Source organism: Triturus cristatus, chromosome 2_1 (genome assembly GCF_964204655.1).
Source record: "Triturus cristatus chromosome 2_1, aTriCri1.1, whole genome shotgun sequence".
Taxonomy (NCBI): Eukaryota; Metazoa; Chordata; class Amphibia; order Caudata; family Salamandridae; genus Triturus; species Triturus cristatus.
In genome coordinates, this window is record NC_140581.1 from 996612763 (window position 1) to 996637782 (window position 25020).

The following is a 25020-nucleotide window of genomic DNA, read 5'->3' on the forward strand; positions in this document are numbered from 1 at the left end:
GGCAAATTATTACAGAATTCTACAATCTGAAGAATCTCACAGCCACAGGGACCCTTCATCTAAAAGCGTGAGTCATTCTTGCCTTTTTATATCCTTCGCGCCATCTGAATAATCATGGCACCCTATGCAAGTGTGGAGTTTCATAAAGCATTCTCTGTTAATAGTATGAATCAATTTTCTTAGTGTGTTCGTATTAAATAGTTTGAATGCAATAACTTTATATGAGGATATTTTAACATTTGTGATGGTGAGAAGGCTTCAAATCACCCTTACGCTGGCATATATGAGAGGGAAGACCTACAGGAAGATGTCTGTGGCAAGTAAATTGAGAAAGGAATAGATGTCACAACATTCCGGTTGACTCAATGCATGAGGTGGAATAAGATTACTGGAGCGCTTTCCCTTTTAACGGTCACAATGGTTTAACTTTGGCTGCCTTTTTCTAAATGGGGCAGTTCATCTTTGTTTGTATCCCCATAAACATAGGAATGGAAGCAATGCAGGGATTATTTATTGTGGCTTATAGTTGGAAGAGGATTTATTCTAGTTTGCCATTTATTAAGTGGAATAAATCATATCATGTTTCAACAGAGGCTGACAAGCTATTAAGTGCATCTAGCAAATATCCGTCTGATCACCCACACCAAAGGCTCTACAACAGGCTCCCGACATAGTCAGGCCTGCAGCAATGCATTCAATAAGCACATACTGTGCTGCAGCCCGCACCAAGCCAAGGGTAACCTTGTCAGAGACCATACAACATACTTATTCGTTACAGGCATAAGAGTATTAACCTTTCACTTTGTCCTTCCCATGTGGTCTAATTCATAAGCTGCTTCTCTTCCTCAGTCTCCCATGTAAATTATAGACCAACAAAACTTATTTTTCTCCATCAGTACACTGAGCAACGTGAAGCCTCTTGGTGTGCAGAAACTCTTAGGACAGCCAAAACGAGCCTCTAAGCTTCCATGCTCTGAGGAATTATTAATTGAATTGCTTTGATTTAAGTGATGACTTGGGAGGCAAGGTGACTAGAAAACGCTGCATTTTGATTAACTGTTTTATGAAATATATGTAAGAGTTTGAAGAGGAGACCTTTAGTATTCAAACTGCAAAGCACATGCACAAAAAATCTCAGGTGATAAATTAAGGTTAATACCGGACACAGAAGAACTCCCAGCACTATGCGTTTTTTTCTTTAGAGCCTGCCGAAACTGTGTTGCGCCCTGCACCACATTTCTGACTTTCATCCACAAAAAAGCACCACTGCGATTGCTGCTAGGCCATGGACTCAGCAAAACCACCTGATGGGAGAAATTAAAGGTAATCAAGTTAATATTTTATCAAGATTCAGTTGCACCTGCTCTTGATTTATTGTGGCTTCTGAAAAGTATTCACAAAGATAGGGCAATGAGCAATGGGAGTGACACATTCCATGGGCTCATTTTATTTTACTTTGTTTTTTATTAATTGAAAATGCAATTAAAATAATGTGAAAATGAGGGCTTCACCATCAAAGATTCACAAACATTTGAAACAAAAGACCTTTTGCTCCTCATTTTTCAATCAACACTGAACATTCTTGGTTCACCTTACAATAGTGATAAGGACCAAAGAAAAGGAATATGCTACTTACCAGTATGCATCTGTTCTTGGCATGTAGAGCTGCAGATCTATACACTTTTGCATAGATCGCCATCTGGTGTTGGGCCCGGATGTTTGCAGTTTGTTTTTCTTCTTGGAAATTCTTTGGAAGTCACGAGTTCGGTGACTCCTCCTTCGGTCCTTACTGCGCATGGGCTTCGGCTCCATCCTCAGATTGTTTTTCGCCAGCAGGGAAAAGATGGAGCATAGTGATAATAGTAAGAAACCCATGTGTGTTGTATCTAAATAAGATAGACTGGAACGGATACAGGTAGCCGGGGAGGCGTGTATAGATCTGCAGCTCTACATGCCAAGAACAGATGCATTCTGGTAAGTAGCATATTCCGTTCGAGGCATATGAGCTGCAGATTATACACTTTTGCATAGATTATATAGCAGTACCCAGCCCTAGCGGCGACCACCGGTATCCGTTGCAGTGGTTTGAAATAGTGTCTTTAGTACAGCCTGGCCCACACTAGCTTGTTGTTTGGATTGCACGTCTACACAGTAATGTTTTGTGAAGGTGTGCGGTGTTGACCATGTGGCTGCTTTGCAGATGTCATCTAAGGGTATGTTCCCTAGAAAAGCCATAGAAGCCCCTATTTTTCTTGTAGAGTGGGCTTTAGGTGGAACAGATAATGTTCTTTTTGCTTTATGATAGCAAATTTGTATGCACTTTACAATCCACCTAGCTATCCCTGATTTAGAGATGGGGTTGCCTTTATGCGGTGGAGAGAAGGAGACAAACAATTGTTTAGTCTTTCTGAAAGGTTGCGTTCTTTGTATGTAGTACAGTAAAGCCATTTTAACATCAAGTGTATGTAGAGCCCTTTCTGCAACAGATTGAGGTTGCGAGAAAAAAAAACGGTAATTCCACCGATTGATTAAGATGGAAGGGGGAAATTACTTTGGGCAGAAATTTTGGATTTGTGCGAAGTATCACCTTGCTGTGATGTATCTGTAAAAAGGGATTCTGTATAGTGAGCGCTTGTATCTCACTAACCCTTCTAAGGGAAGTGATAGTTACGAGGAAAGCTGTTTTCCAAGTGAGGAACTGTAACTCACATTTATGCATTGGTTCGAAAGGCGGACCCATGAGCCTTGTAAGAACTACGTTGAGATTCCATACAGGGGAAGGTGGTGCCCTGGGTGGAATTACTCGTTTAAGGCCTTCCATAAAGGCTTTAATAGCAGGCACTCTGAACAGTGATAAATGCTGTCTGTTTTGTAGGTAAGCAGCAGTTGCTGCTAGGTGTAGATGTATGGATGAATATGCCAGGTTACACCTTTGAAGATGGAGCAGATAGCATATGATGTGCTGTATGGATGCCTCTAAAGGGTTGATTGTATTGTTACGGCAGTAAACAACAAATCTCTTCCACTTTGCGGCATAGCATGCTCGAGTGGTAGGACGTCTGGCTTCCTTGATAATGTTCATGCAATCAGGGGGAAGGTTAAGATATCCAAATTCTAAGATTTCAGGAGCCAGATCGCAAGGTTGAGCTGAGCTGGGTCCGGGTGCCTGATTTCTCCATGGTTCTGGGTTAGGAGGCATGGGGACAGGTGAAGTTTTTGATGTGGTACCACCGATAACTGTAGTAGTGTGGTGTACCACGGCTGCCTGGCCCATGTTGGAGCTACCAGAATAAGTGTGAGGGAGTGCTGTTGTAGCTTCCATACCACTAATGGAATTAGCGGGAGAGGTGGGAAGGCGTATGCAAATTTGCCTGACCAGTTCATCCATATCACATTGCCTTTGGACAATGGGTGTGGGTATCTTGCGGCGAAGCTTGGGCTTTTTTGTTTTCGTGGGTGGCGAAGAGGTCTATCTGAGGATGCCCCCACTTGTGGAAGAATGGGCGAAGAACTTGTGGATGCAGTTCCCATTCGTGCATTTGCTGCGTCTGTCTGCTGAGCAGATCTGCCATGGTGTTTTGTATGCATGGGACGTGTTGTGCCAGGAGAAAGATTTTTTGTGGAATTGCCCATCTCCATATGCTCTGTGCTAAGAGGGAGAGCTGGAGAGAGTGTGTCCTCCCCTGTTTTTGAATATAATACATTGCAGTCATATTGTCTGTGCGAATGAGGACTGCTTTGGCTGAAATCTGTTTCTGAAAGGATTTCAGGGCTAGAAAGATCGCCAATAGCTCCAGATGGTTGATGTGGAGTAACTTTTGCTGTGGCGTCCACAGACCTTGCACTGTGAGGTGTAGAAGGTGCGCTCCCCAGCCGGAGAGCGATGCGTCCGTTGTGAGAATCACCTGAGGAACCGGGTCCAGGAACGGCCGCCCTTTGGAAAGGTTTGTGGTGTTCCACCACTGCAGAGAGTGATGGGTGCGGCCGTCCACCAACACCAGATCCGTCAGCTGTCCCTGGCCCTGGTTCCACTGCCGTGCTAGGCACTCTTGGAGTGGACGCATGTGGAGTCTTGCATGGGGCACTATGAAGATGCAAGATGCCATCATCCCTATTAGCTTCATAAACACTCTTGCTGGGAGAGAGTGCTGAAGAATGAATGTTTGGCGCAAGGCTTGTATGCTTGCGATTCTGGCTGAATTGGGATAGGCTATAGCTTTGGAGGTGTCTATAGTGGCCCCGAGATATTGCTTTGTGTGAGATGGTATGAGGTGGGACTTTTGATGGTTCACCGTGAAGCCTAGCTGGTGGAGCAGTTGGATGGTGCTGTTTGTATGTTGCACACACTGGTCGTAGGACGCGGCTTTTATCAGCCAGTTGTCCAAGTAAGGGAAGACGTGAATGTGTTGTCTTCTGAGGTGTGCTGCTACTACCGCTAGGCATTTGGTAAACACCCGTGGTGCGGTTGTGACCCCGAAGGGGAGAACCCTGAATTGGTAATGCTGACCGTCCACCACAAACCTGAGGTACTGCCTGTGAAAAGGGTGTATTGGAATATGAAAGTATGCGTCTTTCAAGTCCAGTGTAGTGAGAAAGTCTCCCTGACAGAGGAGTGGGAGAACTTGTTGGAGGGTGACCATGTGGAAATGGTCCGAATGTATGTATGCATTTAGTGGCCAGAGGTCTAGAATGGGCCGTAGGGTCTCGTCTCTCTTTGGTATTAGAAAATACAGAGAGTAGACCCCTAAATTTTGCTGATTGACGGGGACCTGCTCTATAGCTTGTTTTTGCAGGAGGGAGATCACCTCCTGTTTGAGCAGTGTGGTGTGTTCTAGTGACATTGTACGGTGCCTGGGTGGAATATTGGGTGGGGTAGATGTTAGTTCGAGACAGTAGCCTGACTGAACAATTTGTGTCACCCATTTGCTCGATGTTATGGTCTCCCAGGTGTGAAGAAAATGCCGTAGTCTGCCCCCGACTGGAGTGGAATGGTCTGGGGGGAGCGGGGGAAAGTCATTGGGCGGGCGGTGTGGCAGAACGGATCCACCTCTTTGATAGCCCTTTGAGAAGGTATTCTGAGGAGGGGATTTGTAGGAAGTAGAGGCGCTATCGGCAGAGTAACCTCTGCCTGTGCCCCGAAAAGGGGAACGACGAAATGAACGTCTAGGGGTATGGGATTGTAATGCCCCCATAGACTTTGCTGTATCAGTGTCCTTTTTCATTTTCTCCAATGCTTCGTCCACCTTTGGACCAAATAGGTGTTGTTAGTCAAAGGGGTGATTTAATATAGATGCCTGGACTTCTGGCTTAAACCCTGAGATTCTGAGCCAGGCATGACGACGAAGCAAAACACTGGTGTTTATAGCTCTAGAAGCTGTGTCTGCTGCGTCGAGGGCACATTTAATTGAGGTGTTGGTGATGAGCTTTCCCTCCTGTATTAGCTCATGAGCCCTGTGTTTATGTTTGTCTGGGAGGTGTTGCATGATAGCCTCCAGCTCATCGTAATGTGCTCTATCATAACGTGCAAGCAGTGCTTGTGTGTTGGCGATGCGCCACATATTTGCGGCTTGCGAGGCACTGCGTTTATCAGACGCATCTAAGAGCTTTGACTCCTTATCTGGTGGTGGAGCCTCCCCTGAGGATTGGGAGTTAGACCGCTTCCTAGCTGTGGATACCACCAATGAGTCTAAGGGAGAAGGTCCTTTAATATATGGAGGATCTGTGGGGGCTGCTTTATATTTCTTTTCTATCCTGGGGTTTAATACCCTAGCTCTAACTGGGTCCTTGAACACCTCTGCAGCATGTTTGGTTACTCCTTTTAGCATGGGCAATATTGCTGTGGCCTTATCTTGTATGTCAAAAGTGTCCAGTAGGAAATCGTCCTCAACTGGCTCGCTGTGTAATTCTACCCCATGGTATTAAGTGGTGGAACCCCAGGGAGTCCTCTGGAGGAGGTGGCTTGGATGGATAAATGTCATCCTGAGGCATATCTGGTACATCGGGGTTGTGGTAATCCTCCCATGGGTCTGGTGTCCCTGGAGGTGGGGGGTCTATTGGGGCGTCTGCCGGATCATAATCTGGATCTCCATAATCAGGGTCTGGAGATGGGGTTGGAGAGCGGTGAGGCAAAGGTAGCGGAGATATGGGAGGTGGAGAAGGTGGAGGAGGTGGAGGAGGTGGTGGGGAGGGTACTCTGAAGGGAGATGTGGCAGAGTCCTTCCGTTTTGGCGGTGGAGGAGGATCTGGCTTGTTTAAATGTCTTTTTTTGGAAGACAAAGTTAAATGACCATTCTTTGGATCCTTTGTTAAAGTTTTTTGATAAGGATCAGGCGTAAATAGTTCTCCTGGCGCCGAATCGTCTGTCGGTGCCGATGTTTTCGGAGCCGAGGGCTTCGATGGTTTCTCCATGCCATGCTTTTTCGGGGTCTCCGATTTCTTCGGTGCCGAGGCAGTCTTCGGCGCTGAAGCGTCGGTGCCGAGGGGCTTATGCTTATGCTTTGTCGGCACCGAGAGTGCAGGTTTCGAGCCCGATGGCTTCGGAGCCGAACTGGGTGTGGTTTTCTTCAGTGCCGAACGGTGTTTTTCGGCACCAGGAGTAGGCTGGCTCGAGCCCGAGCCGCCGGGAGACTTATGATGCTTCGACACCGGGCCCGAAGGTGGGGTGATAGAAGCTGTATGTTTGGTTTTCCCTAGGCCCGGAGGCGAAGGTGTAACCGGAGTCTCTTTCGGTGTGGGTACGGGAGTGGGAGGGGGTAGAGTACTCACGACCCTCTGCGCCGGTGTGATCTCCTCCAGGTCGGAGTCGTCGGCCTCGGAAGCGCTGACGAGTTCTTCCTCCTGCTCGGTGTGCTGCTGCCCCGAAGCTCGGGTATAGTCTCCGAAGATGTCGGGTGGAGCCGAAGTCGATGAGTGCGCCATGGTGCGTCGAGCTCTTCGATCCCGGATGGTCTTTTTCGATCGAAAAGACTTGCAGGCGGGGCAGTCTCGGGCCTCGTGTTCGGGAGAGAGGCAGAGGTTACACACCTGATGCAGGTCGGTGTGGGGAAATTTAGACCCACATTTTGGGCACTTTTTGAAGGGAGTCCTTTCCATCGGCCGAGACCGGAGTCGAGGGAGGCCCAAAGGCCGGTGCCGATGGCTGGAATCGAGAAGTGCCGCCGAGAGGGATGAAGAAGATGATTTTTGTCTTAAGAATCTCGATGGACGAGGATTTTCCGTCGAAGGTCGAACTGGAAAGGTTCGAAGCCAGAGCACGAAGTATCACATCCGAGCCCGATGGCGGAAAAAAACAATCGGAGGATGGAGCCGAAGCCCATGCGCAGTACGGACCGAAGGAGGAGTCACCGAACTCGTGACTTCCAAAGACTGTCCAAGAAGAAAAACAAACTGCAAACATCCGGGCCCTACACCAGATGGCGATCTATGCAAAAGTGTATAATCTGCAGCTCATATGCCTCGAACAATTACTTACCATTACTAATGATATTTCTGGTGGAAACTAGATCTTCTAACAGATTCCACATCTGACGAATAGCCTATAGGTGCAACACTGGACCCAGACACCGGGTTCTTCTGCAGTAACTGTCCACCAAGCACCTTCATATGCGACTTCACAAGCCCAGGATATGATATAGAAGGTGAAGACTGATGTGTCGGCTCCTAATACTGTATCTATGCCCCATCGAGGTGTGGGGAGAGGAACCGTGAGCTGATAAATATTAGCAGCAATAACAGTAGCCAACACAATGTATTACTTGAGATCTTATTAATAACATATTAACTCACAGAGGAGTAAGGAGGGTAGTAGGCAATCGGTGGGAAGATACGAATTCACCCAAAAACATTGATCCGGAAAATAAGTAATTTTTTCTTCCGATGAACACTTTCTATAGATTCAGCACTTAGTTAGTGAAGGAGTCCTAAAAATACCCTCCAAATGTGCTGGTTATGACGTATTTGTTTTTGATAACGTTACGAACACAGGCGGGGCTGTATGTTACAATGGTTCTGTTTTGTGCACGAAAATGCTACAAAGACAGACCTTTCTTTGCCAGCTTCGGCTTGCCAAATAATGCAGGCTTACAACTTAAATGTGCTTGACAGCAACATATTTTTCTGTTGCTTACAATAACAGGCTAGAGCATTTAGCATTACAACGTAGCTAGGGAGTTACTTTATGGATGTAAAATGACCTAATGTAGTGCTGTATCAGAGGCACCAGAGACTTGCAACAGGCAGCAGATTCTGTGTAATTCCTGAACAAAAACAAATGCCTTGTTTAACTGTAACAAATACAGGTGCAGAACAGGCAGAGATCCTTCTAACACCATGGACCAAGGTAATAGATGTAATAGATAACTGCGATGGATGCAGGTCAAGACAGATGGACCAACTGCTAGAAGTATGCTTACAGACAAATATCCAAATTCAAGCCTGGACAGTGTACAGTTATGTGGATGGGCTCTACAGGCCTCACCATATAACAGAAGTAGAATGAATGTTATAAGCTATTAGAAACGTATGTAGAGTTTAGACTAATTGAGTAGAAATATGTGATGAAATATGATTGAGGTATATTTAGCATTCAACGTTCTGACTATTTTAGTTGTATATATATATATATATATATATATATATATATATATATATATATATATATATATATATATATATATATATATATATATATATATATATATATATAATGATTCCGGAGTTGCAGATAATCAACTGCAGATGAGAGATCTCAGACGGGTTTGATTGATCCTAAAATTCCTATTCATACTATTGAAACTCAGCAGGCAGAGCGAGAAGCACCATTTAGTAGTTCTTTTACCAGAAAAATTCACAACTCTCTTTTGGTGCTTATACAATCTATTAGTTGTGGGTGCAATATTTTCAGGGAACACCACACTCTGGGAGGTGGTACCTAGTAGTGCTTAGTATTCATAAAAGGAAGGCTACATAGCTATGGCAGAAGCATGTAAGGAGGACCAGGTGGCTGCCTGGAAAATATGAGGCACCTGGATGCTTCTGATGACAGAAGTAGAGACATCCATGTTACTCGTGGTGTGGGCACTACTGAAAGCTGATGGATCTTTCCTGACCAAGGTGGAGCAGATCTTTATGTAATGCATAACCCAATGTGGAGTAATTTGCTTGATTTTCATCTTGCCCTTATTTACTCCAGCAAAGTCTGCAAACAGTTGATTGCCCACTCTGTCGTCTTGTGTGTAGTCAATGAAATATCACACCACACACTTGGAATGCAGTCCATGTAGTCTCTTCTCTTTCTATCTTTGGTGGGGATGAGGAAAGAAAGATGGAAAAAACAATGGACTGTCCCATGTGAAAAGTCATTAGTCAGGAAGATTTAATGATGGCATATAGAGAAGCCAAATAGTCTTTCACATTACCCACTGACATGACCTGCTGGTTAAGAGAGAGCGAAAAATCATAGAACTTCAGAAAGCAGGGACCAGAAAAGAGCCAAACCTTCAGACTTACACCAGCAAACAACCTTTTTCCAGTGGCTTAACACAAATAGATTTAGGGGGGCATTTCTTGGCAGTTCAAATGACATCCATAAAGGGGAATCAGTAAGAATGCATAACACAAGCTATGAGAACAGATGAACCTAAAGGGATCCCACATGGTACCATCTGGGGGAAGCATATAACAAAGAACTGATAACCCTTCCTGTTGAGCAAAGGTGAAAAGTTCCGTGCCTGGATACTCAATCCTACAAAAGATCATGTTTGTCACTTCTGTTTCCACCATTCGTGGTCCTCTAGTGAAAGGCAGCTGTAATGCTACCGTGGTGGACCACTACTGGGAATACATCCTGCTGCAGTGTCTATTGCAAAATGCATAAGGTTTCCCAAAACAGTGAGAAAGACCTCCAACAATCTTGTCTGTTTACGTAATAGACGGCGGTTGTGTTCTGACCGGAACTGAATGGCACTCTGAGGGAAAAAAAGGAGAAATGCTTTCAGAGCAAGGGGAACAGTCTGTAGCTAAATCACACTGATCTGCAAGCATTGCTCTGTTGTGGACTAAAGCTATTGTGCCATCCTCTCATTGAGATTAGCATTCTAGCTCAACATGCAGGCATTCATAACACTAACCTATGGCTTGTCGAGCACTAAAATGGAAATTTCTACTGAGTTTGGAAGGGCACATACAACAAAGAAGGTCTGCTAAAGCAATATCGAAAATCTGCACCAGAGTCATGAGGGTCCCCTGATACTGGAGCTGCTGCCCTCTCAGACACCCCTGAAAGGCGCTCATTGGCCACCTGGCAAGTGCAACCAACATGCATAGCGCTTATAGAACAGAGATCAGTGTGTTTGTAACAAAGGTCGTACTGGACTCTGCAGTCTGTGTGGAAAAGAGGTGAAACCTCTGGGTACTGATGGTAAAGCTGTAATCAAGCAGGAGTGTGACGGTGCACGGAGCTTATTCTAAACCCAGCACACAAAAGCCCACCTCCAAGAGCCAATCGTCCAAGTACTGAAATACGTGAAACCCTGAAACCGCTACAGTCGGTAACTTGGTGAATACTCAAAGCAAGGTCGAAAGACCAAATGTAGAACCACAAACAGATAGTACAGAGACCGCATGGTGAATCATAGGTAACATCTATGAATATGGATAATAGATAGACGAATGTAGGCATCCAGGAACACCAACTTATCTATTTCCTGCAAAGGGGGCCAAAAGAACCTGGCTCGAGGACAGAATTTTTAACTAGTCATGCCAATTGACAAGGCTCAAGAAATGAAGGTCCAGCACAGGCCTCATGCCTTCACCATTCTTGGGAAACAAAGGCAGTAAATTCTTATGCCCCTTTCCTCCGAGGGCAGCACTTCTATCGACCTTTTGCTCAAAAGGGCAAGAACCTCCACCTATAGGATCAAGGCATGTGCCAGACAGCATGTCCAGGTGCAAAGAAAGCAGTCCAGATGAGATGACAGGGAGGGGAGGGTGCAGCCTTTGCAAGTAAGCTGGCACACTCAGCAATATGCCATTTAGTTCACAATTAGTTAAGAAATGGGTAACCTTTCAACCTATCAAAGCTGGTCATGTGGTTTTGAGGCAGCAGATACAGTGGTCTGTCAGACTGGAGACTCTGCAGTTTCAGGTGTTAGCATCCCTTGGATCCACCCATGATCTGAAAGAAGGTTTAGATATTTTACAGTGTCTGCATCAGCTGGAGTGTTTGCTGCTGACGTGGAGGTTGTGATCTAGAGTAGCTCCAGAGGCAGCAGTAGTGTCAATGGAACTGTTTTTCCATACAGATTAGGCCCAGCAAATATGCCTTAGTGTCGTTTTTAAACACTCTTGGGAGAAATCAGGCTTCTCCCTCAAGAGCCATTAAAGGGCATGTTCATTCGAGTTGCCTGGACTCCTACCGAGAAGACTAAACATTGCATCCAGATGTGACAATGCAAGGTAACCCGCATGACCATGGAAAATGTTGCAGTGTTCACAGAGCCCAGGCCACACTTCAGGAATTGTTTCAAGGCATCCAGGGCATCGTTGTAAATGTCCCAAAAGAGTTTCTCTGTGTGTACTGGGAGGCTGATTGCCATCAGTTTTGTAAATTCACCTTAAGGCAAGGAGTTGACAGTCACGAGGAATGTGGCGTTACAATGCATTAAGCCAAACAGCCCGATGAGAAGACTTTCCTGCAAAGAGAGTAAAGTCTTCGGTCTCCTGGTCTGTGGGAGCCATACAAAAAGCATGTGAGTTCAATTTGGTGGGTGAGGCTTGAACAACCATCTCTCAGGTGAAGGGTGTGATGACAAAAACTTTGGGTCAGAGGACTCTGACCTATGTTGTTGTGCAATTTGTCAGGATGGTGGGCCCGAAAAGGGTTTCTTACAGGTAGCCAGAAATGGCTCAAAAAGCTCCTTACTAAATGGAAGCAGTGATTCTAAAACTGTGGAAGAATGTTGCAGGATCTTGACCAAAGAAATGTACTTTGCTTCAGCAGTGAGCAAAACCAATTCTAGCACTGATTTTTACACAAAATTGAATGAACTAATTTCTGAATGAGGGCCTGAGGGGTAAAGAATGTCAATGGCATTTGCATTTTGTATGTCCAGGTAAAGGCTACCTGCATTAGTAGGATGCAGGAAAACAGCTCCCACTTATAGTCAACTGTGCACCCACGGAATGTTGGGAATTGCAATGGTACCGGAGTCCAATCTCAAAAACTCTGCCACCTGGCCAAACTTTGTTACTAAAGATGTGCTCAGCCAAAGGGATATCATCAAAACATGTGCAAACCTTCTCTTTTGCCACTCAGATAAGGATGACTGACTTAAAGAGTGGATGCAGTGCCAAAGTCTGCTTACAAGACACTACCTTAGTTGTCCATACCACCATTGCCCAAGGCAGAGCAGCCATCAATTTAGTACGCAAAGCTTCCTCTGAAGCAGCAATAATGCCTAAGCCTACAGATGTGAGTAGTTGGGGGCGTCTGGTTCAGACCACCAAAATAACCACCTTTGGGGAATGACCCACAGGGTAGCAGGCCAGTACTGAAAATGTTCAGCATGGCCTGAGAAAAAGGCCTCAACCTGAGAAAGGTCGACAGATGGAGCCGGAAACTCCTACTCAATATTTTACAGAATCTGCAGCGTCTCCAACAAAGAGGAGGAGACTGGCATCAGGAAATGTTGCATCTCTGAACAGTTACAGGAGCATTTCTTGGAGAAAGAAGCCTTCTCCATCTATGGTGTGCTTTGTGGAAAGACCTCTTGGGGAGGATCGTCCCTCATCTGGAGACTTAGCAGAAGGGGAAAAGGACAGCTCTGAGGTGTCCTAGCAGACCTTAGCGTAAAAAAGCTTGGGTTTCCATTGCCCTTTGGCCTGAGGAGGAAGAGTTGCAGACCGTTCATGCCGGTCATGCATACAGAGGTCATGTGCCTCAGATAAGGACATCCTTTTAGGATATCCGCAACAGGGTGTAAAGCCCAAAACCTTAAGAGACACTTAACCTAATTGCTGGCAATTGTAGAGGATTTTCACCTATAAAACACCGAAAACAAAGCCTTAGACCCATATTGATAGGTCTCGAAAAAACAATAAAAGACTTCAGTATGAGCACCGGTGCCCTGTATGATACAGACTTGCCACATTCTGGGCAGGTGAAGCTGCGGATGATGCTGCATGACATTACCTGGCAAAGCTCGACAGCTACTGCTGGGGAAAAAAAGTTACCAGAACCAGTCTTGTACAGGAATGCTATTCATATTGGAGGGACAGTAATCTGCAGTTAGAATTATAGGACACAACTATAATAGCTTAAACTAGATCTACTTCCTGCCTGGTTTTTAATCAGATTTATTTTGCGTGGATTGACGAAATACTTACCATTTTTAAAGCTCTTTAAAGTGGATGCCCTACATAACCACAGATTCCTCAGCGTTTGAATTTCTCCCATGAGCTTTTTTCAGTAACTGGTCCTTCGTGGCAATAGGTGGCATGACCCGATTCCACAGAGACCATATGCAGCGCCTGGAACCGACAGGAGGGAGCCTTCCCTGCACACCAACATATGACAACGAAGCAATCTGTATTCTTAGAATGCAGAATCTAACATGGAACAATATTAACACTTGCACACACAAGAAAAGGGAAGTACCAAATTAAAGTCCTACTGCAGTATAATAAAAATCAAACTCCCAGGCTTAGGAGACAAGTCCTCAGCGTTCAAGCAGAACGTCTGTAGAAGCAAGCCCGTAGTCCGCATTTTAACTCGTAGACAAGCAGTACCCATCAAACACCCTCGGTCAGGAGCAGAATGCACCATGCAAATAGGAGGAGTACCGATAACACCAGAAACCTCCATGCCAACTGCATGAAGCACCAACTCCTGACCTTGGTGCCAGATTAGAGACACGACTGCTCAGTCCTTTGCGGATCAGCAATCCTGAAACACCCAAAGCAGACACGGGTTGGCAAACCAGTGAACTTTGACTAATGTGTATTAAATGGCAATGTATTTGATGCTTCTTGAAAGACTTGGTAGATGGGCGGAAACAGGTGAATCAAAATCACTCAGTTGTTTATGCTTAATATTTCATGCTTGGAAGTGAAGATTGTGGAGATTCAGATGAAGCACAGTCTGGTGCTATCAGAATGTATGGATCTTGGGCTTGTCAGACGTTCCACAGATCACCCACTGAAGTCCGATAGGGTCTCCCAGACACCCTTGAGGAAGGAATTCCAGATGCAAAAGGCAGGACTACGATTGTAAAATCAGTACGTAGATAATACCTGTGGTTGGGCAGATAATGCCTGTTGAGCTCATCTGATCTAGGGCTGAATGACCCAGCAGATGATTGACCATTAGGATTGCACCTTAACGTTCAGCCTGCAGTGCCATATTGACGTTGTACTGTCAATCAGGTCTTCGACAGGCTTGCCTGTCATGAACAGCAGGAGGGGCTCGAGGACCAGCTAAATAGCATGCATCGCTAGGAGTTTGCTGTAGTGCTTCCGTTCCACTGGAAACCAGAGACCAGTGATCTGCACCTCGTCCAGAAGAACTCCCCAAAGACAGATTGTGCATCAGTCACCGCTTTCAACTACTGGTGGGGCAAAGAAAGGAAATTGTATTTATTCTGTAAGCATCTATTTGTATAGTATTGTACATTAAGATGATTTGCATACTCCTGCCACCTAGTGTTGGGTCAGGATATTGCAAGTTGTTTTTTACCGAAGAAGTTTCGAGTCACAGATGTAAAGTGACGAGTACGGGTCGATAGTAGGCCTGGGCGAAGCACTACGCTACGCTCGCGTAGTTTGCGAAGTTCGCGCTACTTCGCACTACGCGAACTGCACGTAGCACAGTGCGAACACGCGTAGCGTAGTTTTGCGTAGTGCTGCAGTCATTTTTTGCTTGCTCGCGGTCCTCAACGTCAAGTTGGCGACCGCGAGCAAGCAAAATAACATCCCGGCGAGACTTTTTCCTTGTTCGCGATCAGCAACATCAAGTTGGCGATCGCGAGCATGGAAAATAAACCTCCCGGCGAGATTCCCAACGCGAGGTTTCTCATTGCGAGGGGTCGCGTATGCTCGCGACCGCTCGCGATGAGAAACTACCAGTTCGTGTTGAGAAAGCTGCCGCTCGAGTAAAAATCTACTCGAGCAGCAGAAAACTACAGCTCGCACTGTGCAAGATGCCATTTTCAATGATTGCACAGTGCCGGTTGCTTGTCCGCACTGTGCAATCATTGAAAACAACATCTTGCACAGTGCGAACATGTTACTACGCAGTTCGCGAAGTGCTACGCGTAGCTCGCGTAGTGCGAACTTCACTTTGCGTAGCTTCGCGAAGTGCTACTTCGCGAACTACGCCCACCCTTAGTCGATAGACGAGATGATTGGAAAATCAGAAGGAAATACAAGGTTTAATATTAATGGAATGTATAATAGTATGATAGTATGATGAATAAAATCAAACAGACTTGCATTGCGACCGACAAGTTGTATTTGGACTATTACATTATATCAAAGCTCAAGATTGACAATTGTCATTGTATCCAATGCATTACCAACATGGATAACACCGTTGGTGTATATGTACAAAACTGTATGCACGTACAGCAGATGTCCTAGTAAAACCCAATAAAGAGCTATTTTAAAAAAACGAGGTGTAAAGTGACTCAAGCCTTAGTCTATGCGGATCCACCCTAGATTGTTTTCCGTCCAGTGGGAGTTAGGGGATAGTGAGCAATAGTGTAAATATATGTATGTATGTATAAATGTAAAACCAATGCATTGTGGCAGTTGCATAATAAATAAGAATCTGAAACTCCACATATGGGGAAGTGGGTGGGTGCCTGTGAATTTACAGCACTACCTGCTAGAACCAAATGATTAAAGGGCAAGTAACATTTTCGGTTTGTAGCATTTGTTGCTGTAAATAACTTGCCTTGGATAAACTGTAAAGCAGTATACCCCAAGCTGTGATTAGTCGGTAGTTGTGGGAGATGTTTTAAACAGTGTTCATAGTACTGTTTGAACAATCATAGCCTGTTGTGCTAGAATATCCAAACAACGTTTACTGAAGAAGTGTGGTGTAGATCATGTTGCCACTTTACATAGGTCAGTTATGGGGAAGTTACCTAAAAACGTCATTGTTGCCCCCTATTTTATGTTGAATGCACCCTTGGAGGTACAGTAAGAATACATTTTATTATCCATCTAGCCACACCTGCTTTTGAAATAGCTCTCCCTTTTTGGGACGTTACAAATGTCACAGAAAAAATTGATCAGTTTTCCCAAATGCTATTGTTCTATCAATGTAGTACATAAGTGCACTTTTAACATCTCGCACCTGTAGTGCTCTGTGACAGTTTCTAGTTTTGTGAAGAAAACTAGTAACTCTTAGGACTTATTTAAGTGGAATGGTAAGGTCACTTTTTATTTAAAAAAAAAAAAAATTGGCTTAGTTCCTAAAATTACTCTATATTTATGAACTTGAATAAAAAGTTTTTGGATAGTGAGGGCATGAAGTTAACCACAACTTGCGCCAACGAGTGCAAAGGTTCAAACTGTGGGCCCATTAGTCCTGTGTGTACTATATTTAACTTCCACACTCTGGCTGGAGACGTTCTAGGTGGTATTATTCATTTGAGACCTTCCCCAACGATGACTGGGATTGGGGAAAAAAAAGGGATGAACGTTCTCTATGTTGCATATATGCTACTAAAAATGAAAGATGTAGCTGTATAAAAGTGTCGGCCAACCCTAACTTTTGTAGATGTAGTAGGTAAGCAAATGTGTTCTGCACAGTCACCTCAAGTGGGTTGAGCTGTTTGATAACACAACAACTAAACCATTCCCATTTAAAAACATAGCATGCACAAGTGGTTGGCCTGCACACCTCCCAAAGAACAGCCATACATTCTTCCAGGAAATTTAAATAAAATAATTCTAAGACCTCAGGAGCCAAATGCTCTACATGTTGTCAGGGCAATGACTATCACCTAGGGCTTGGTCTTCAGCAGTACTGAATATTAATTAACTGCAGTTAGCAGGGAATTTCCAGATTAACACCATTCGCAGCACAAATACCTTTTTTCAGGAGCCACAATGCTTAGATGGGAATCTCTCTCACTTCACATTTTACACCACCGTAGACCAGTTTCTTTCCATATATTAAAAAGATGGCAATGAAATGGACAATAACTGAAAATTAAACATTATATTTTGTAACAGGTATACAGTGTTTTAACCCATTGTACTGGGACAACATAGTTGTTTGGCATCATCCGATAATCAGAACTTGTTTTCCACATATTTCACACGCCAATGGCAATTATTTTAGCATTAAACTGAAGTGAAACACATGAATCTAAGGGAGAAATGTCATCAACATAGTTTGTTTGGTAAATAACACTGTGTGGAATTAAACAAAGTAGGTGATGCCCAACTACTAACAGTAAAGCGCTCATGTTCGAAAAAAGAACTGACAAAACCTTACATGGATTATGCCTGGAAAGCTGCGACTGATACAGGATTTGAGGTGTAACCTGGAAACGTTTATAAACTCCTGATTGTGTAGGTCTTCACAGCCTTTCAAGTGGACAGTGAAGACTGGATTTTATGCCACTAGGGCTGTGATTGTTAGTGGTATACGGATTATTAGTATTGAGAGAATTCTTAAAAATTAATGTTGCAATGAATTCATTAAAAATGTGAAATTTAATTAATGAAATGCATTTGTGTAATCCCTACTTAATGTACAAGATCTTGTAGATTGTTTCCCAACACCTCATGTAATTAATGTATAGCACTCCGTTGCTTCCTAGCTAGGTACACATTGCATAAATACCAATACAATATACAATAACCCAGGCCAAATTTCATATACCTTGTTGTAATAACCATAAGTGATTGCGTTTGGTTGTACGCCAGCCTTTCTCATTTCAAACAAGACTCTCACTGCAAGAACAGGATTTCCCCAAAGTCCACACAGCTGCATTACCACTCTGTAGCACACCTAGTAACAAAAACAAACAACAAATGGCATCAACAAAAGGCTTTGAGATAGCAAGTTTGTTCTTCTATTATAGGTATTCAATATTCTGAAGATAAAATGGAATAATGCATAGTTACTTCATGGGTGATGCACTCAGACAGGGTTCTCCTTATTCTCCGACAACAACTTTGAACTGCAAAGTGACTCAACAATTCAGGTATAAACATGGGTTAACAATCTTATCCCATAATTAAAATTTATGGTTCCAACATTCTCTCCACATTAAAATTAGGGTGATTTTCCTAAAGTTGATAGGTGAATCTCAGTGATATTGTCTAATGATCACCATCTACCTTCTCTGCAAGCCCTTACACGTTGGTCCATGGGTGCTTTCTTCATGGGACCTCGTTGAAGCTGGAGAAGGGAGGCAGAGGATATGCTTCAGCCTAAACACAGAAGTAGAATGCTTTTAAGAGGGTGTCTAAAGAATAATGCTTGTGAGGGTAGCATCTACTATGATTAATTTTGCGTTTGCTGTTATAAGGGGGGGGAATGGGAGGCATAGAAGTGTGCATGTTGTATGTGTGCTCTTTAAATGTTTTAACTATGAACCTGTGTTTGGAATGTGCCTTTTGGTGCAAATGTATCTGCACTATAAGAGCGAGTACTTACTTACCGTCCGTTACACAGAACTGGCATGTACAAATGACCTCCACTTCGGTCTGTCTTGGGCAAGTTTCTGTACGGTTCAGGGTCCTCATTCTTGATTTCACAGTTTGTCTCCGGTGTTCTTTGGCCTGCCTCTCTTCCATTTGCCTTCTGGTGTCCAGTGGAGAGTTGTTCCTGTGACAAAGACTTGTTCTCTTCAGACTGGGTCTTCTATCCAGCTCCATCCTTATTTCTTTTTAATGATTGTGTCTATGCTCTGTTGCTTGCATCTGGTAAGCAGTTCCTGGTTAGAAATAGTTTGTGGCCAGCAAACGCGCACGATTCTTCTCAGGATACTGGTGTGGAAAGCTGACAGTTTGGTGATGCCGTTATTCATCAACCGCCAGCATTCTGATCCATACAAGAAAGCAGACAGAATGAAGCTCTGGTAAAGCCTAAGCTTGGAGTTACTGCAGTACGGAGATCGCCCCCACACCCTGAAGGAAGCCCTGGCCTTGTTAAGTCTGCGATTGATGCCACTGCCTGTGAGAAAGTGCCCTCTTTCTTGCATGGTATGCCCCCACTTTTTGCTGAATTACTGATGTACTTTGACTGAATGTGCCCTGGGCTCCTGCCAATCAGGTACCCAGGGCCTGTGTTCTTTCCCTAAAACTGCATTGAAGCCTAAACCCAACTGGCATCACTGGTCACATGTCAGCCCCTGGTAAATGGTACCATAGGTACCCAGGGCACTGTGACCAGAGAAGGCCCCTAAGGACTGCATCACATATTGTGCCACCCTTAGAGGTCCTGTACCCTGACACACACAAACAGCCTTTGCAGGCTGAGTGTCTTGGTGCAGAACAAAAAGACGACATGGTACACATCCCTGTGTGCCATGCCCACAAACCACTGCCCTGGCATACATCAGCCACCCCTCTAGCTGGGTGCCCTATGCCAGTGGTGAGGGTACAGGTGCATCAGCCCTGTACCCCTACAGTGCCTAGGTCCATTCCTGGGCCCTGTAAGTGCAGTGCTGCCATTAAGAGATATGGTGCTGGGAGGTTGTCATTACGAACTCCAGAGCACCATAATGGCTGCACTGAAGACTGGGAAGTTTGGTATCAAACTTCTCAGCACATTAAACCCACACTGATGCCAGTGTGGGATTTAATGTAAAATGCACGACAGAGGGCATCTTAGAGATGCCCCCTGAAATTCTACCGACTCCCAGTGACCCAACTGAGTGGCTGCGCAAGCTGCCACCACCAGGCATGTTTCTGGACCCCTGCTCTCGGGGGCCTGAAACAATGCACATCCTGAGACGAGGTGCCAAGCCTCCTCCCCCAGGATGGGCAGGGTTCACGAAGGAGAAGCTTCAAAGGCATGCCGCCTTTGTGAGCTTCTCCAGACCACTTGCTGTACTCAGCAACTGGTCTCCACTGGTTCTCCCCCCACTTTGGGCAGGAGACCCGGCAGGAAAAACAAAGTGAGGAAGAGAGGTGTGCCCACCTCTGCCAACTCACCTAAGGTGGGGGAGGCAAGGTGAAGCAGAACCTCGAGTCCCCGCCATCTTGAGGATGGGGGGGACCCAGCCAACCAGGGACAGGCCCCTGCCCCCTTCCCACTGGAGAGTGGCAGAATAAGGGGTGTACCCATCCCAGGGAAGGGACCCATTGGTCCCGGCCCAATACCTACCTGTAACGCTCCTAAATTTAGTAATTTAGTATTTAGGGGCACCCTGAATCTTCCTTCCTCAGATCCAGCAACCACAAGAAAAGAAGGACGAGAAGCCGTTCAGAGCTAACAAGAGGACGACGCCCACTGACTTGGCCCCAGCCCTATAGGCCAGTTTCCCCGCAAACCTGCTCCTGCAAAACCCCGGCGTATCCAGCGCCAGCAACCTCAAAAACCCTGGAGGACCTGCGTGCATTCACTCTCCAAGCTGTTTCTCTCATGAAAACCGGATGTGTTTGAACTGCAGCTTCTGGTGCCAGCCAGAAACCGCGAATCCAGCACACACTGCACCCGCCGAGCCCGGCCTATTTTTGAGAGAACAAACACCCCGAGGAGGTCCCCCAGGCGATCCTGACCAGAGATCCGGCGACCCTTGACTTGCCTCAAGCCTCCAGACGACGCCAGCAGCCTCAATTCAGGAGACCCCCCTACCACGACCAGAGCAGGTAAGAAAATCTGACGTCTAAAGGCACCCCAGAATCCGACGCCCCACGACCTTGTGTGCCCAACCCAGTGGTGCCTAACCATCCCTCTACATCCTAACTTACCCCTCGAAGTGGTGGTCACTCCTGGAAGATATTCGTCCCCGAGCCTGCAGTGTTTCTTTGTCACGGAGAATCTCCATTGAATTCAACAGGGCACCCGACCTCAAAACTGCACCCTGCACCCGGCTGCACTAGCGCCGCTGAGGGTGTCCCTTTGGTGCTAACTTGGTCCCCAACGTGCCCTGAGCTTAACCCTAGGAGCTTTGCTCCCACAACCCTGTGGTCTGCTTGCCAGCAGCCACCAACTGGAGTCCCCCTATCCTCCATAGGATAACATTGGGCCTCAACACTCTGCACCCGGCCACCCGAGTACCTCTGAAGGTGCAACAATAGTGCATCACTGACCCTGAGAGACCCCCCCCCCCCCCCCCCCCCGAGTCTAACCCCAGAACCCTAACTCATAAGACTGATTACTTACCTTGAAACCGATAACTCATTTTTCCTCATAGGATAACATTGACACTTTTTAACTCAAAAAGTTTCCAAGTGTCGACTCTTGAAAACTGCAAAAATTCCTTAAAAATCAGCCGATTAACCAAAACGCATTTTCTCAATTCTTTTCAGGAAATGTCCCAGTGCTCAATCCAGGATCCAGCACGGAGTAAGAAAAAGTAACGATAACCTAACTTGCCTGCTAAGTGAATTTCCTCCCATAGGATAAAATTGGTGATTCTATGAGAAAAAGTTTCTGTGTGTCAACTTTTGAAATACAATAATATTTCTTAAAAATCATACCTTTAACCAAAACGCATTTATTCACCTGTTTTCAGGAAATGTCCCAGGGCTGAATCTAGGATTCAGTCCTGTGATTAGAAAAGTAATCTGAAAAGTAATTAACTGCATTTTTAATTAAAAAGCCCACAATTGAAGCACAAGTTACTACTTGTGTAACGATATATCTGTAAGAGACATTAGTTAGCGATAGATTCCTTACCTTAGAATATCCCCAGGCATCAGACTGGATCCGGAAAGTTTTGCTAGCAGTACCCCTGCGCATCAGTAGGCGGCGTCGTGCGGCTCCACGTCCGTCGCTGGCGTCGTAAGCACCGAGATGACGTCACAGCGACTACTTAAGCGCCACCCATGCGAGCCGACGTCAGTTCTGTACACGACTTTCTGCGCCAGGAACACAGAGCCATGCAAGAAACTGACCACTGGTGCCAAGAAACTAGGGCCCTGAAAGGGATGACCTTAACCCTAGAAATCAGTTCGCAGAACAGGGAGGATGGGTGGGGCGGTAAGGAATCTATCACTAACTAATGTCTCTTACAGATATATCGTTACACAAGTAATAACTTGTGCATCTGAAAGAGACACGTTAATGATAGATTCCTTACCTTAGAATAGATACCCCAGCAATACTAACCCCGGTGGTGGGTCTGCGAAAAGATTACACCAGAAAGTCACTGAGAACAGAATGGCCAAAGAAGCCATCTTTCCGGACCTGACGCACAAGTTACTTACCTTCGGTAACGATATAGCTTTAAGAAACATTAGTTAGTTAGATTCCTTACCTTAGAATATCCCCAGGCTGGATCTGGAAAGATATTTCATCAGCAGTACCCCTGCGCGTCGGTAGGCGTCGTCTGCGGCTCCGCGTCCGTTGTTGTGATGACGTTGTCGGAGTACTTAGACGCCGCCCATACGCGCTGACGTCAGTTCTGTACATAGCTTTCCGCGCCAGGAACGCAGAGCCATGCAAAAAACCGACACTGGTGCCATGAAACTAGGGCCCTGAAAGGGATGACCATAACCCTAGATATCGGTTTGCAGAACGGGGAGGATGGGTGGGGCGGTAAGGAATCTAACTAACTAATGTTTCTTACAGATATATCGTTACCGAAGGTAAGAAACTTGTGCATCTGAAAGAAACACGTTAGTTAGATTCCTTACCTTAGAATAGATACCCCAGCAATACCAACCCGGTAATGGGTCTTCGAACCTGTCCTGGAGAACGGAACGGGCAAAGAAGCGTCTCTCCGGACTTGGCTGTCCAGGGAGTAATGCTTGGCAAACGTGTGCAGCGGGGCCCACATACCTGCCTGACAAATGTCCTGCAGAGGGACTCCCCGTCCCAAGGCAGTAGTAGCCGCTGTGGCCCGAGTGGAATGGGCCCTCAGCCCCCACAGGAGGATCCTTCTTAGCCAAGGAATAACAGACCTAAATGCACAAAACGACCGACCGAGAGATGGTTCGCTTGTGCACTGCCCGCCCCTTCTTAGCGCCCACGTAGCCAACGAAGAGTTGGTTGTCCACCCAGAACTGTTTTGTGCGATCCAGATAAAAGGAGAGCGCACGTTTTGGGTCCAGACGGTGGAGCCTCTCTTCCTCTTTCGAGGGATGCAGAGGCGGAAAGAAGGTGGATAAGGTAACGGACTGCCCAATGTGAAAGGCAGTAGCCACCTTAGGAAGAAAAGTAGGGCGAGTCCTCAGAACAACCTTGTCCTGATGGACAGCGAGGAAAGGAGGTTTAGAAGAAAGAGCCTGGAGCTCACCCACTCTTCTGGCAGAGGTGATGGCAACCAGGAAAGCAGTCTTGAGAGTCAGAAGACGAAGAGGACAGTTATGAAGTGGCTCAAAGGGAGCGCACATCAGATAAGTTAACACCAGATTCAAGTCCCACTGAGGCATTACAAATGGAACAGGAGGAAACATGTGAGTAATGCCTTTCAAGAATCTATTTACACCAGGGGACTTGAAAAGAGAAGGCTGATCAGGAAGCCTCAAGAAGGCTGACCACCTGAAAGATATCCCTTGATGGTGCCCAGAGCAGAACCCTGCTGGGCCAAAGAAAGAAGGAACAGAAGGACTTTCAGAAAGAGGGACAGAGAGGGGATCCACAGCCTTAGCTGTGCACCATGCCACAAACTTATTCCACCTGCAGGCGTACACCGTTTTAGTGGAGGGACGCGTGGCTGCCAGAATGACATCACAGACTTCGGGAGGAAGATCGAAGGCTGTCAACTGCCGCCACTCAATCTCCACGCATGGAGGTGGAGACTGGACAGGTTCGGGTGGAGGACCATCCCATGCTGCTGCAACAGAAGATCCTCCCGAAGAGGCAGACAAATCGGGGGGTCGATGGCCATGCTGAGTACCTCGGGATACCAGTATCTTTGTGCCCAATCCGGAGCCACAAGGATGACTTGGGCCCGGTCGCGCCGAATCTTCTTCAGCACTCTGGGCAGAAGTGGTATAGGAAGAAAGGCGTACAACAGACCGCAACTCCACTCGCGATGAAAGTGTCGCCGAGCGAGTGCTGCCTTGGAAATTCCAACGCGCTGAACTGATGACATTGCGCGTCCTCTTCGGTGGCGAATAGATCTAACCAAGGCCCTCCCCACTGCTGAAAGAGACACTGCACCAAGTCCGAGTTCAGATGCCATTCGTGATCCATAAAGCACAGACGGCTGAGTTTGTCCGTCCTGGCGTTCAGAGAACCTGCCAGGTGTTGAACCACCAAGGTGATGCCTTGATGTTCCAGCCATGTCCAGAGGGGCAGAGCCTCCTGACATAGGATCCAGGACCCCACCCCACCCTGTTTGTTGCAATACCACATGGCGGTGGTGTTGTCCATGAACACCTGCAACACACTTTCCTGGACAGAGGGAAGGAATGCCTTCAGTGCAAGTCGGATCGCCCGAAGCTCCAAAAGGTTGATATGGAGCCGGGACTCCGCCGGAGACCAGAGTCCTCTGATCTCCGCCTCTTCCAAGTGGCCTACCCATCCCAGGAGGGACGCATCCGCCACCACTGTGTGCTCTGGTTGGGGAAGGGAGAGGGATCTGCCACTGACCCAATCGCGATTCGTGAGCCACCACTGCAATTGTCGTGCAGTGCCCTCCGAGATCTGGACATGATCGGACAGGTTGCCCTGATGCTGCGCCCACTGGAACTTCAGGTCCCACTACAGAGCCCGCATATGCCACCTGGCATGTGGCACCAGCAGGACACAGGAGGCCATCAGGCCCAGGAGCCGGAGGGTCTTCCCCACTGAAACCAGAGATGGAGGCTGAAAGATCGGAATTATAGCCTGAATATCCCGTACTCGCTGCTCAGGAGGATAAACCCGAAACCGCGTCGAATCCA

The 25020-nt window shown here is 46.2% G+C and overlaps 1 protein-coding gene across 2 annotated transcripts in view; it reads right to left on the bottom strand.

Annotated features, from left to right (window-relative positions):
- The window catches only part of DENND4C (DENN domain containing 4C), a 1124311-nt gene that overhangs the window by 429851 nt on the left and 669440 nt on the right, over window positions 1-25020 (bottom strand). For both annotated transcript variants that reach the window (XM_085634595.1, XM_085634603.1), the window contains 2 exons: window positions 17894-18022; window positions 1160-1304 (listed from right to left, as the gene is read on the bottom strand). In XM_085634595.1, the coding sequence (XP_085490721.1) occupies window positions 1160-1304; window positions 17894-18022 (274 nt within the window). The remainder of the gene's footprint in view (window positions 1-1159; window positions 1305-17893; window positions 18023-25020) is intronic.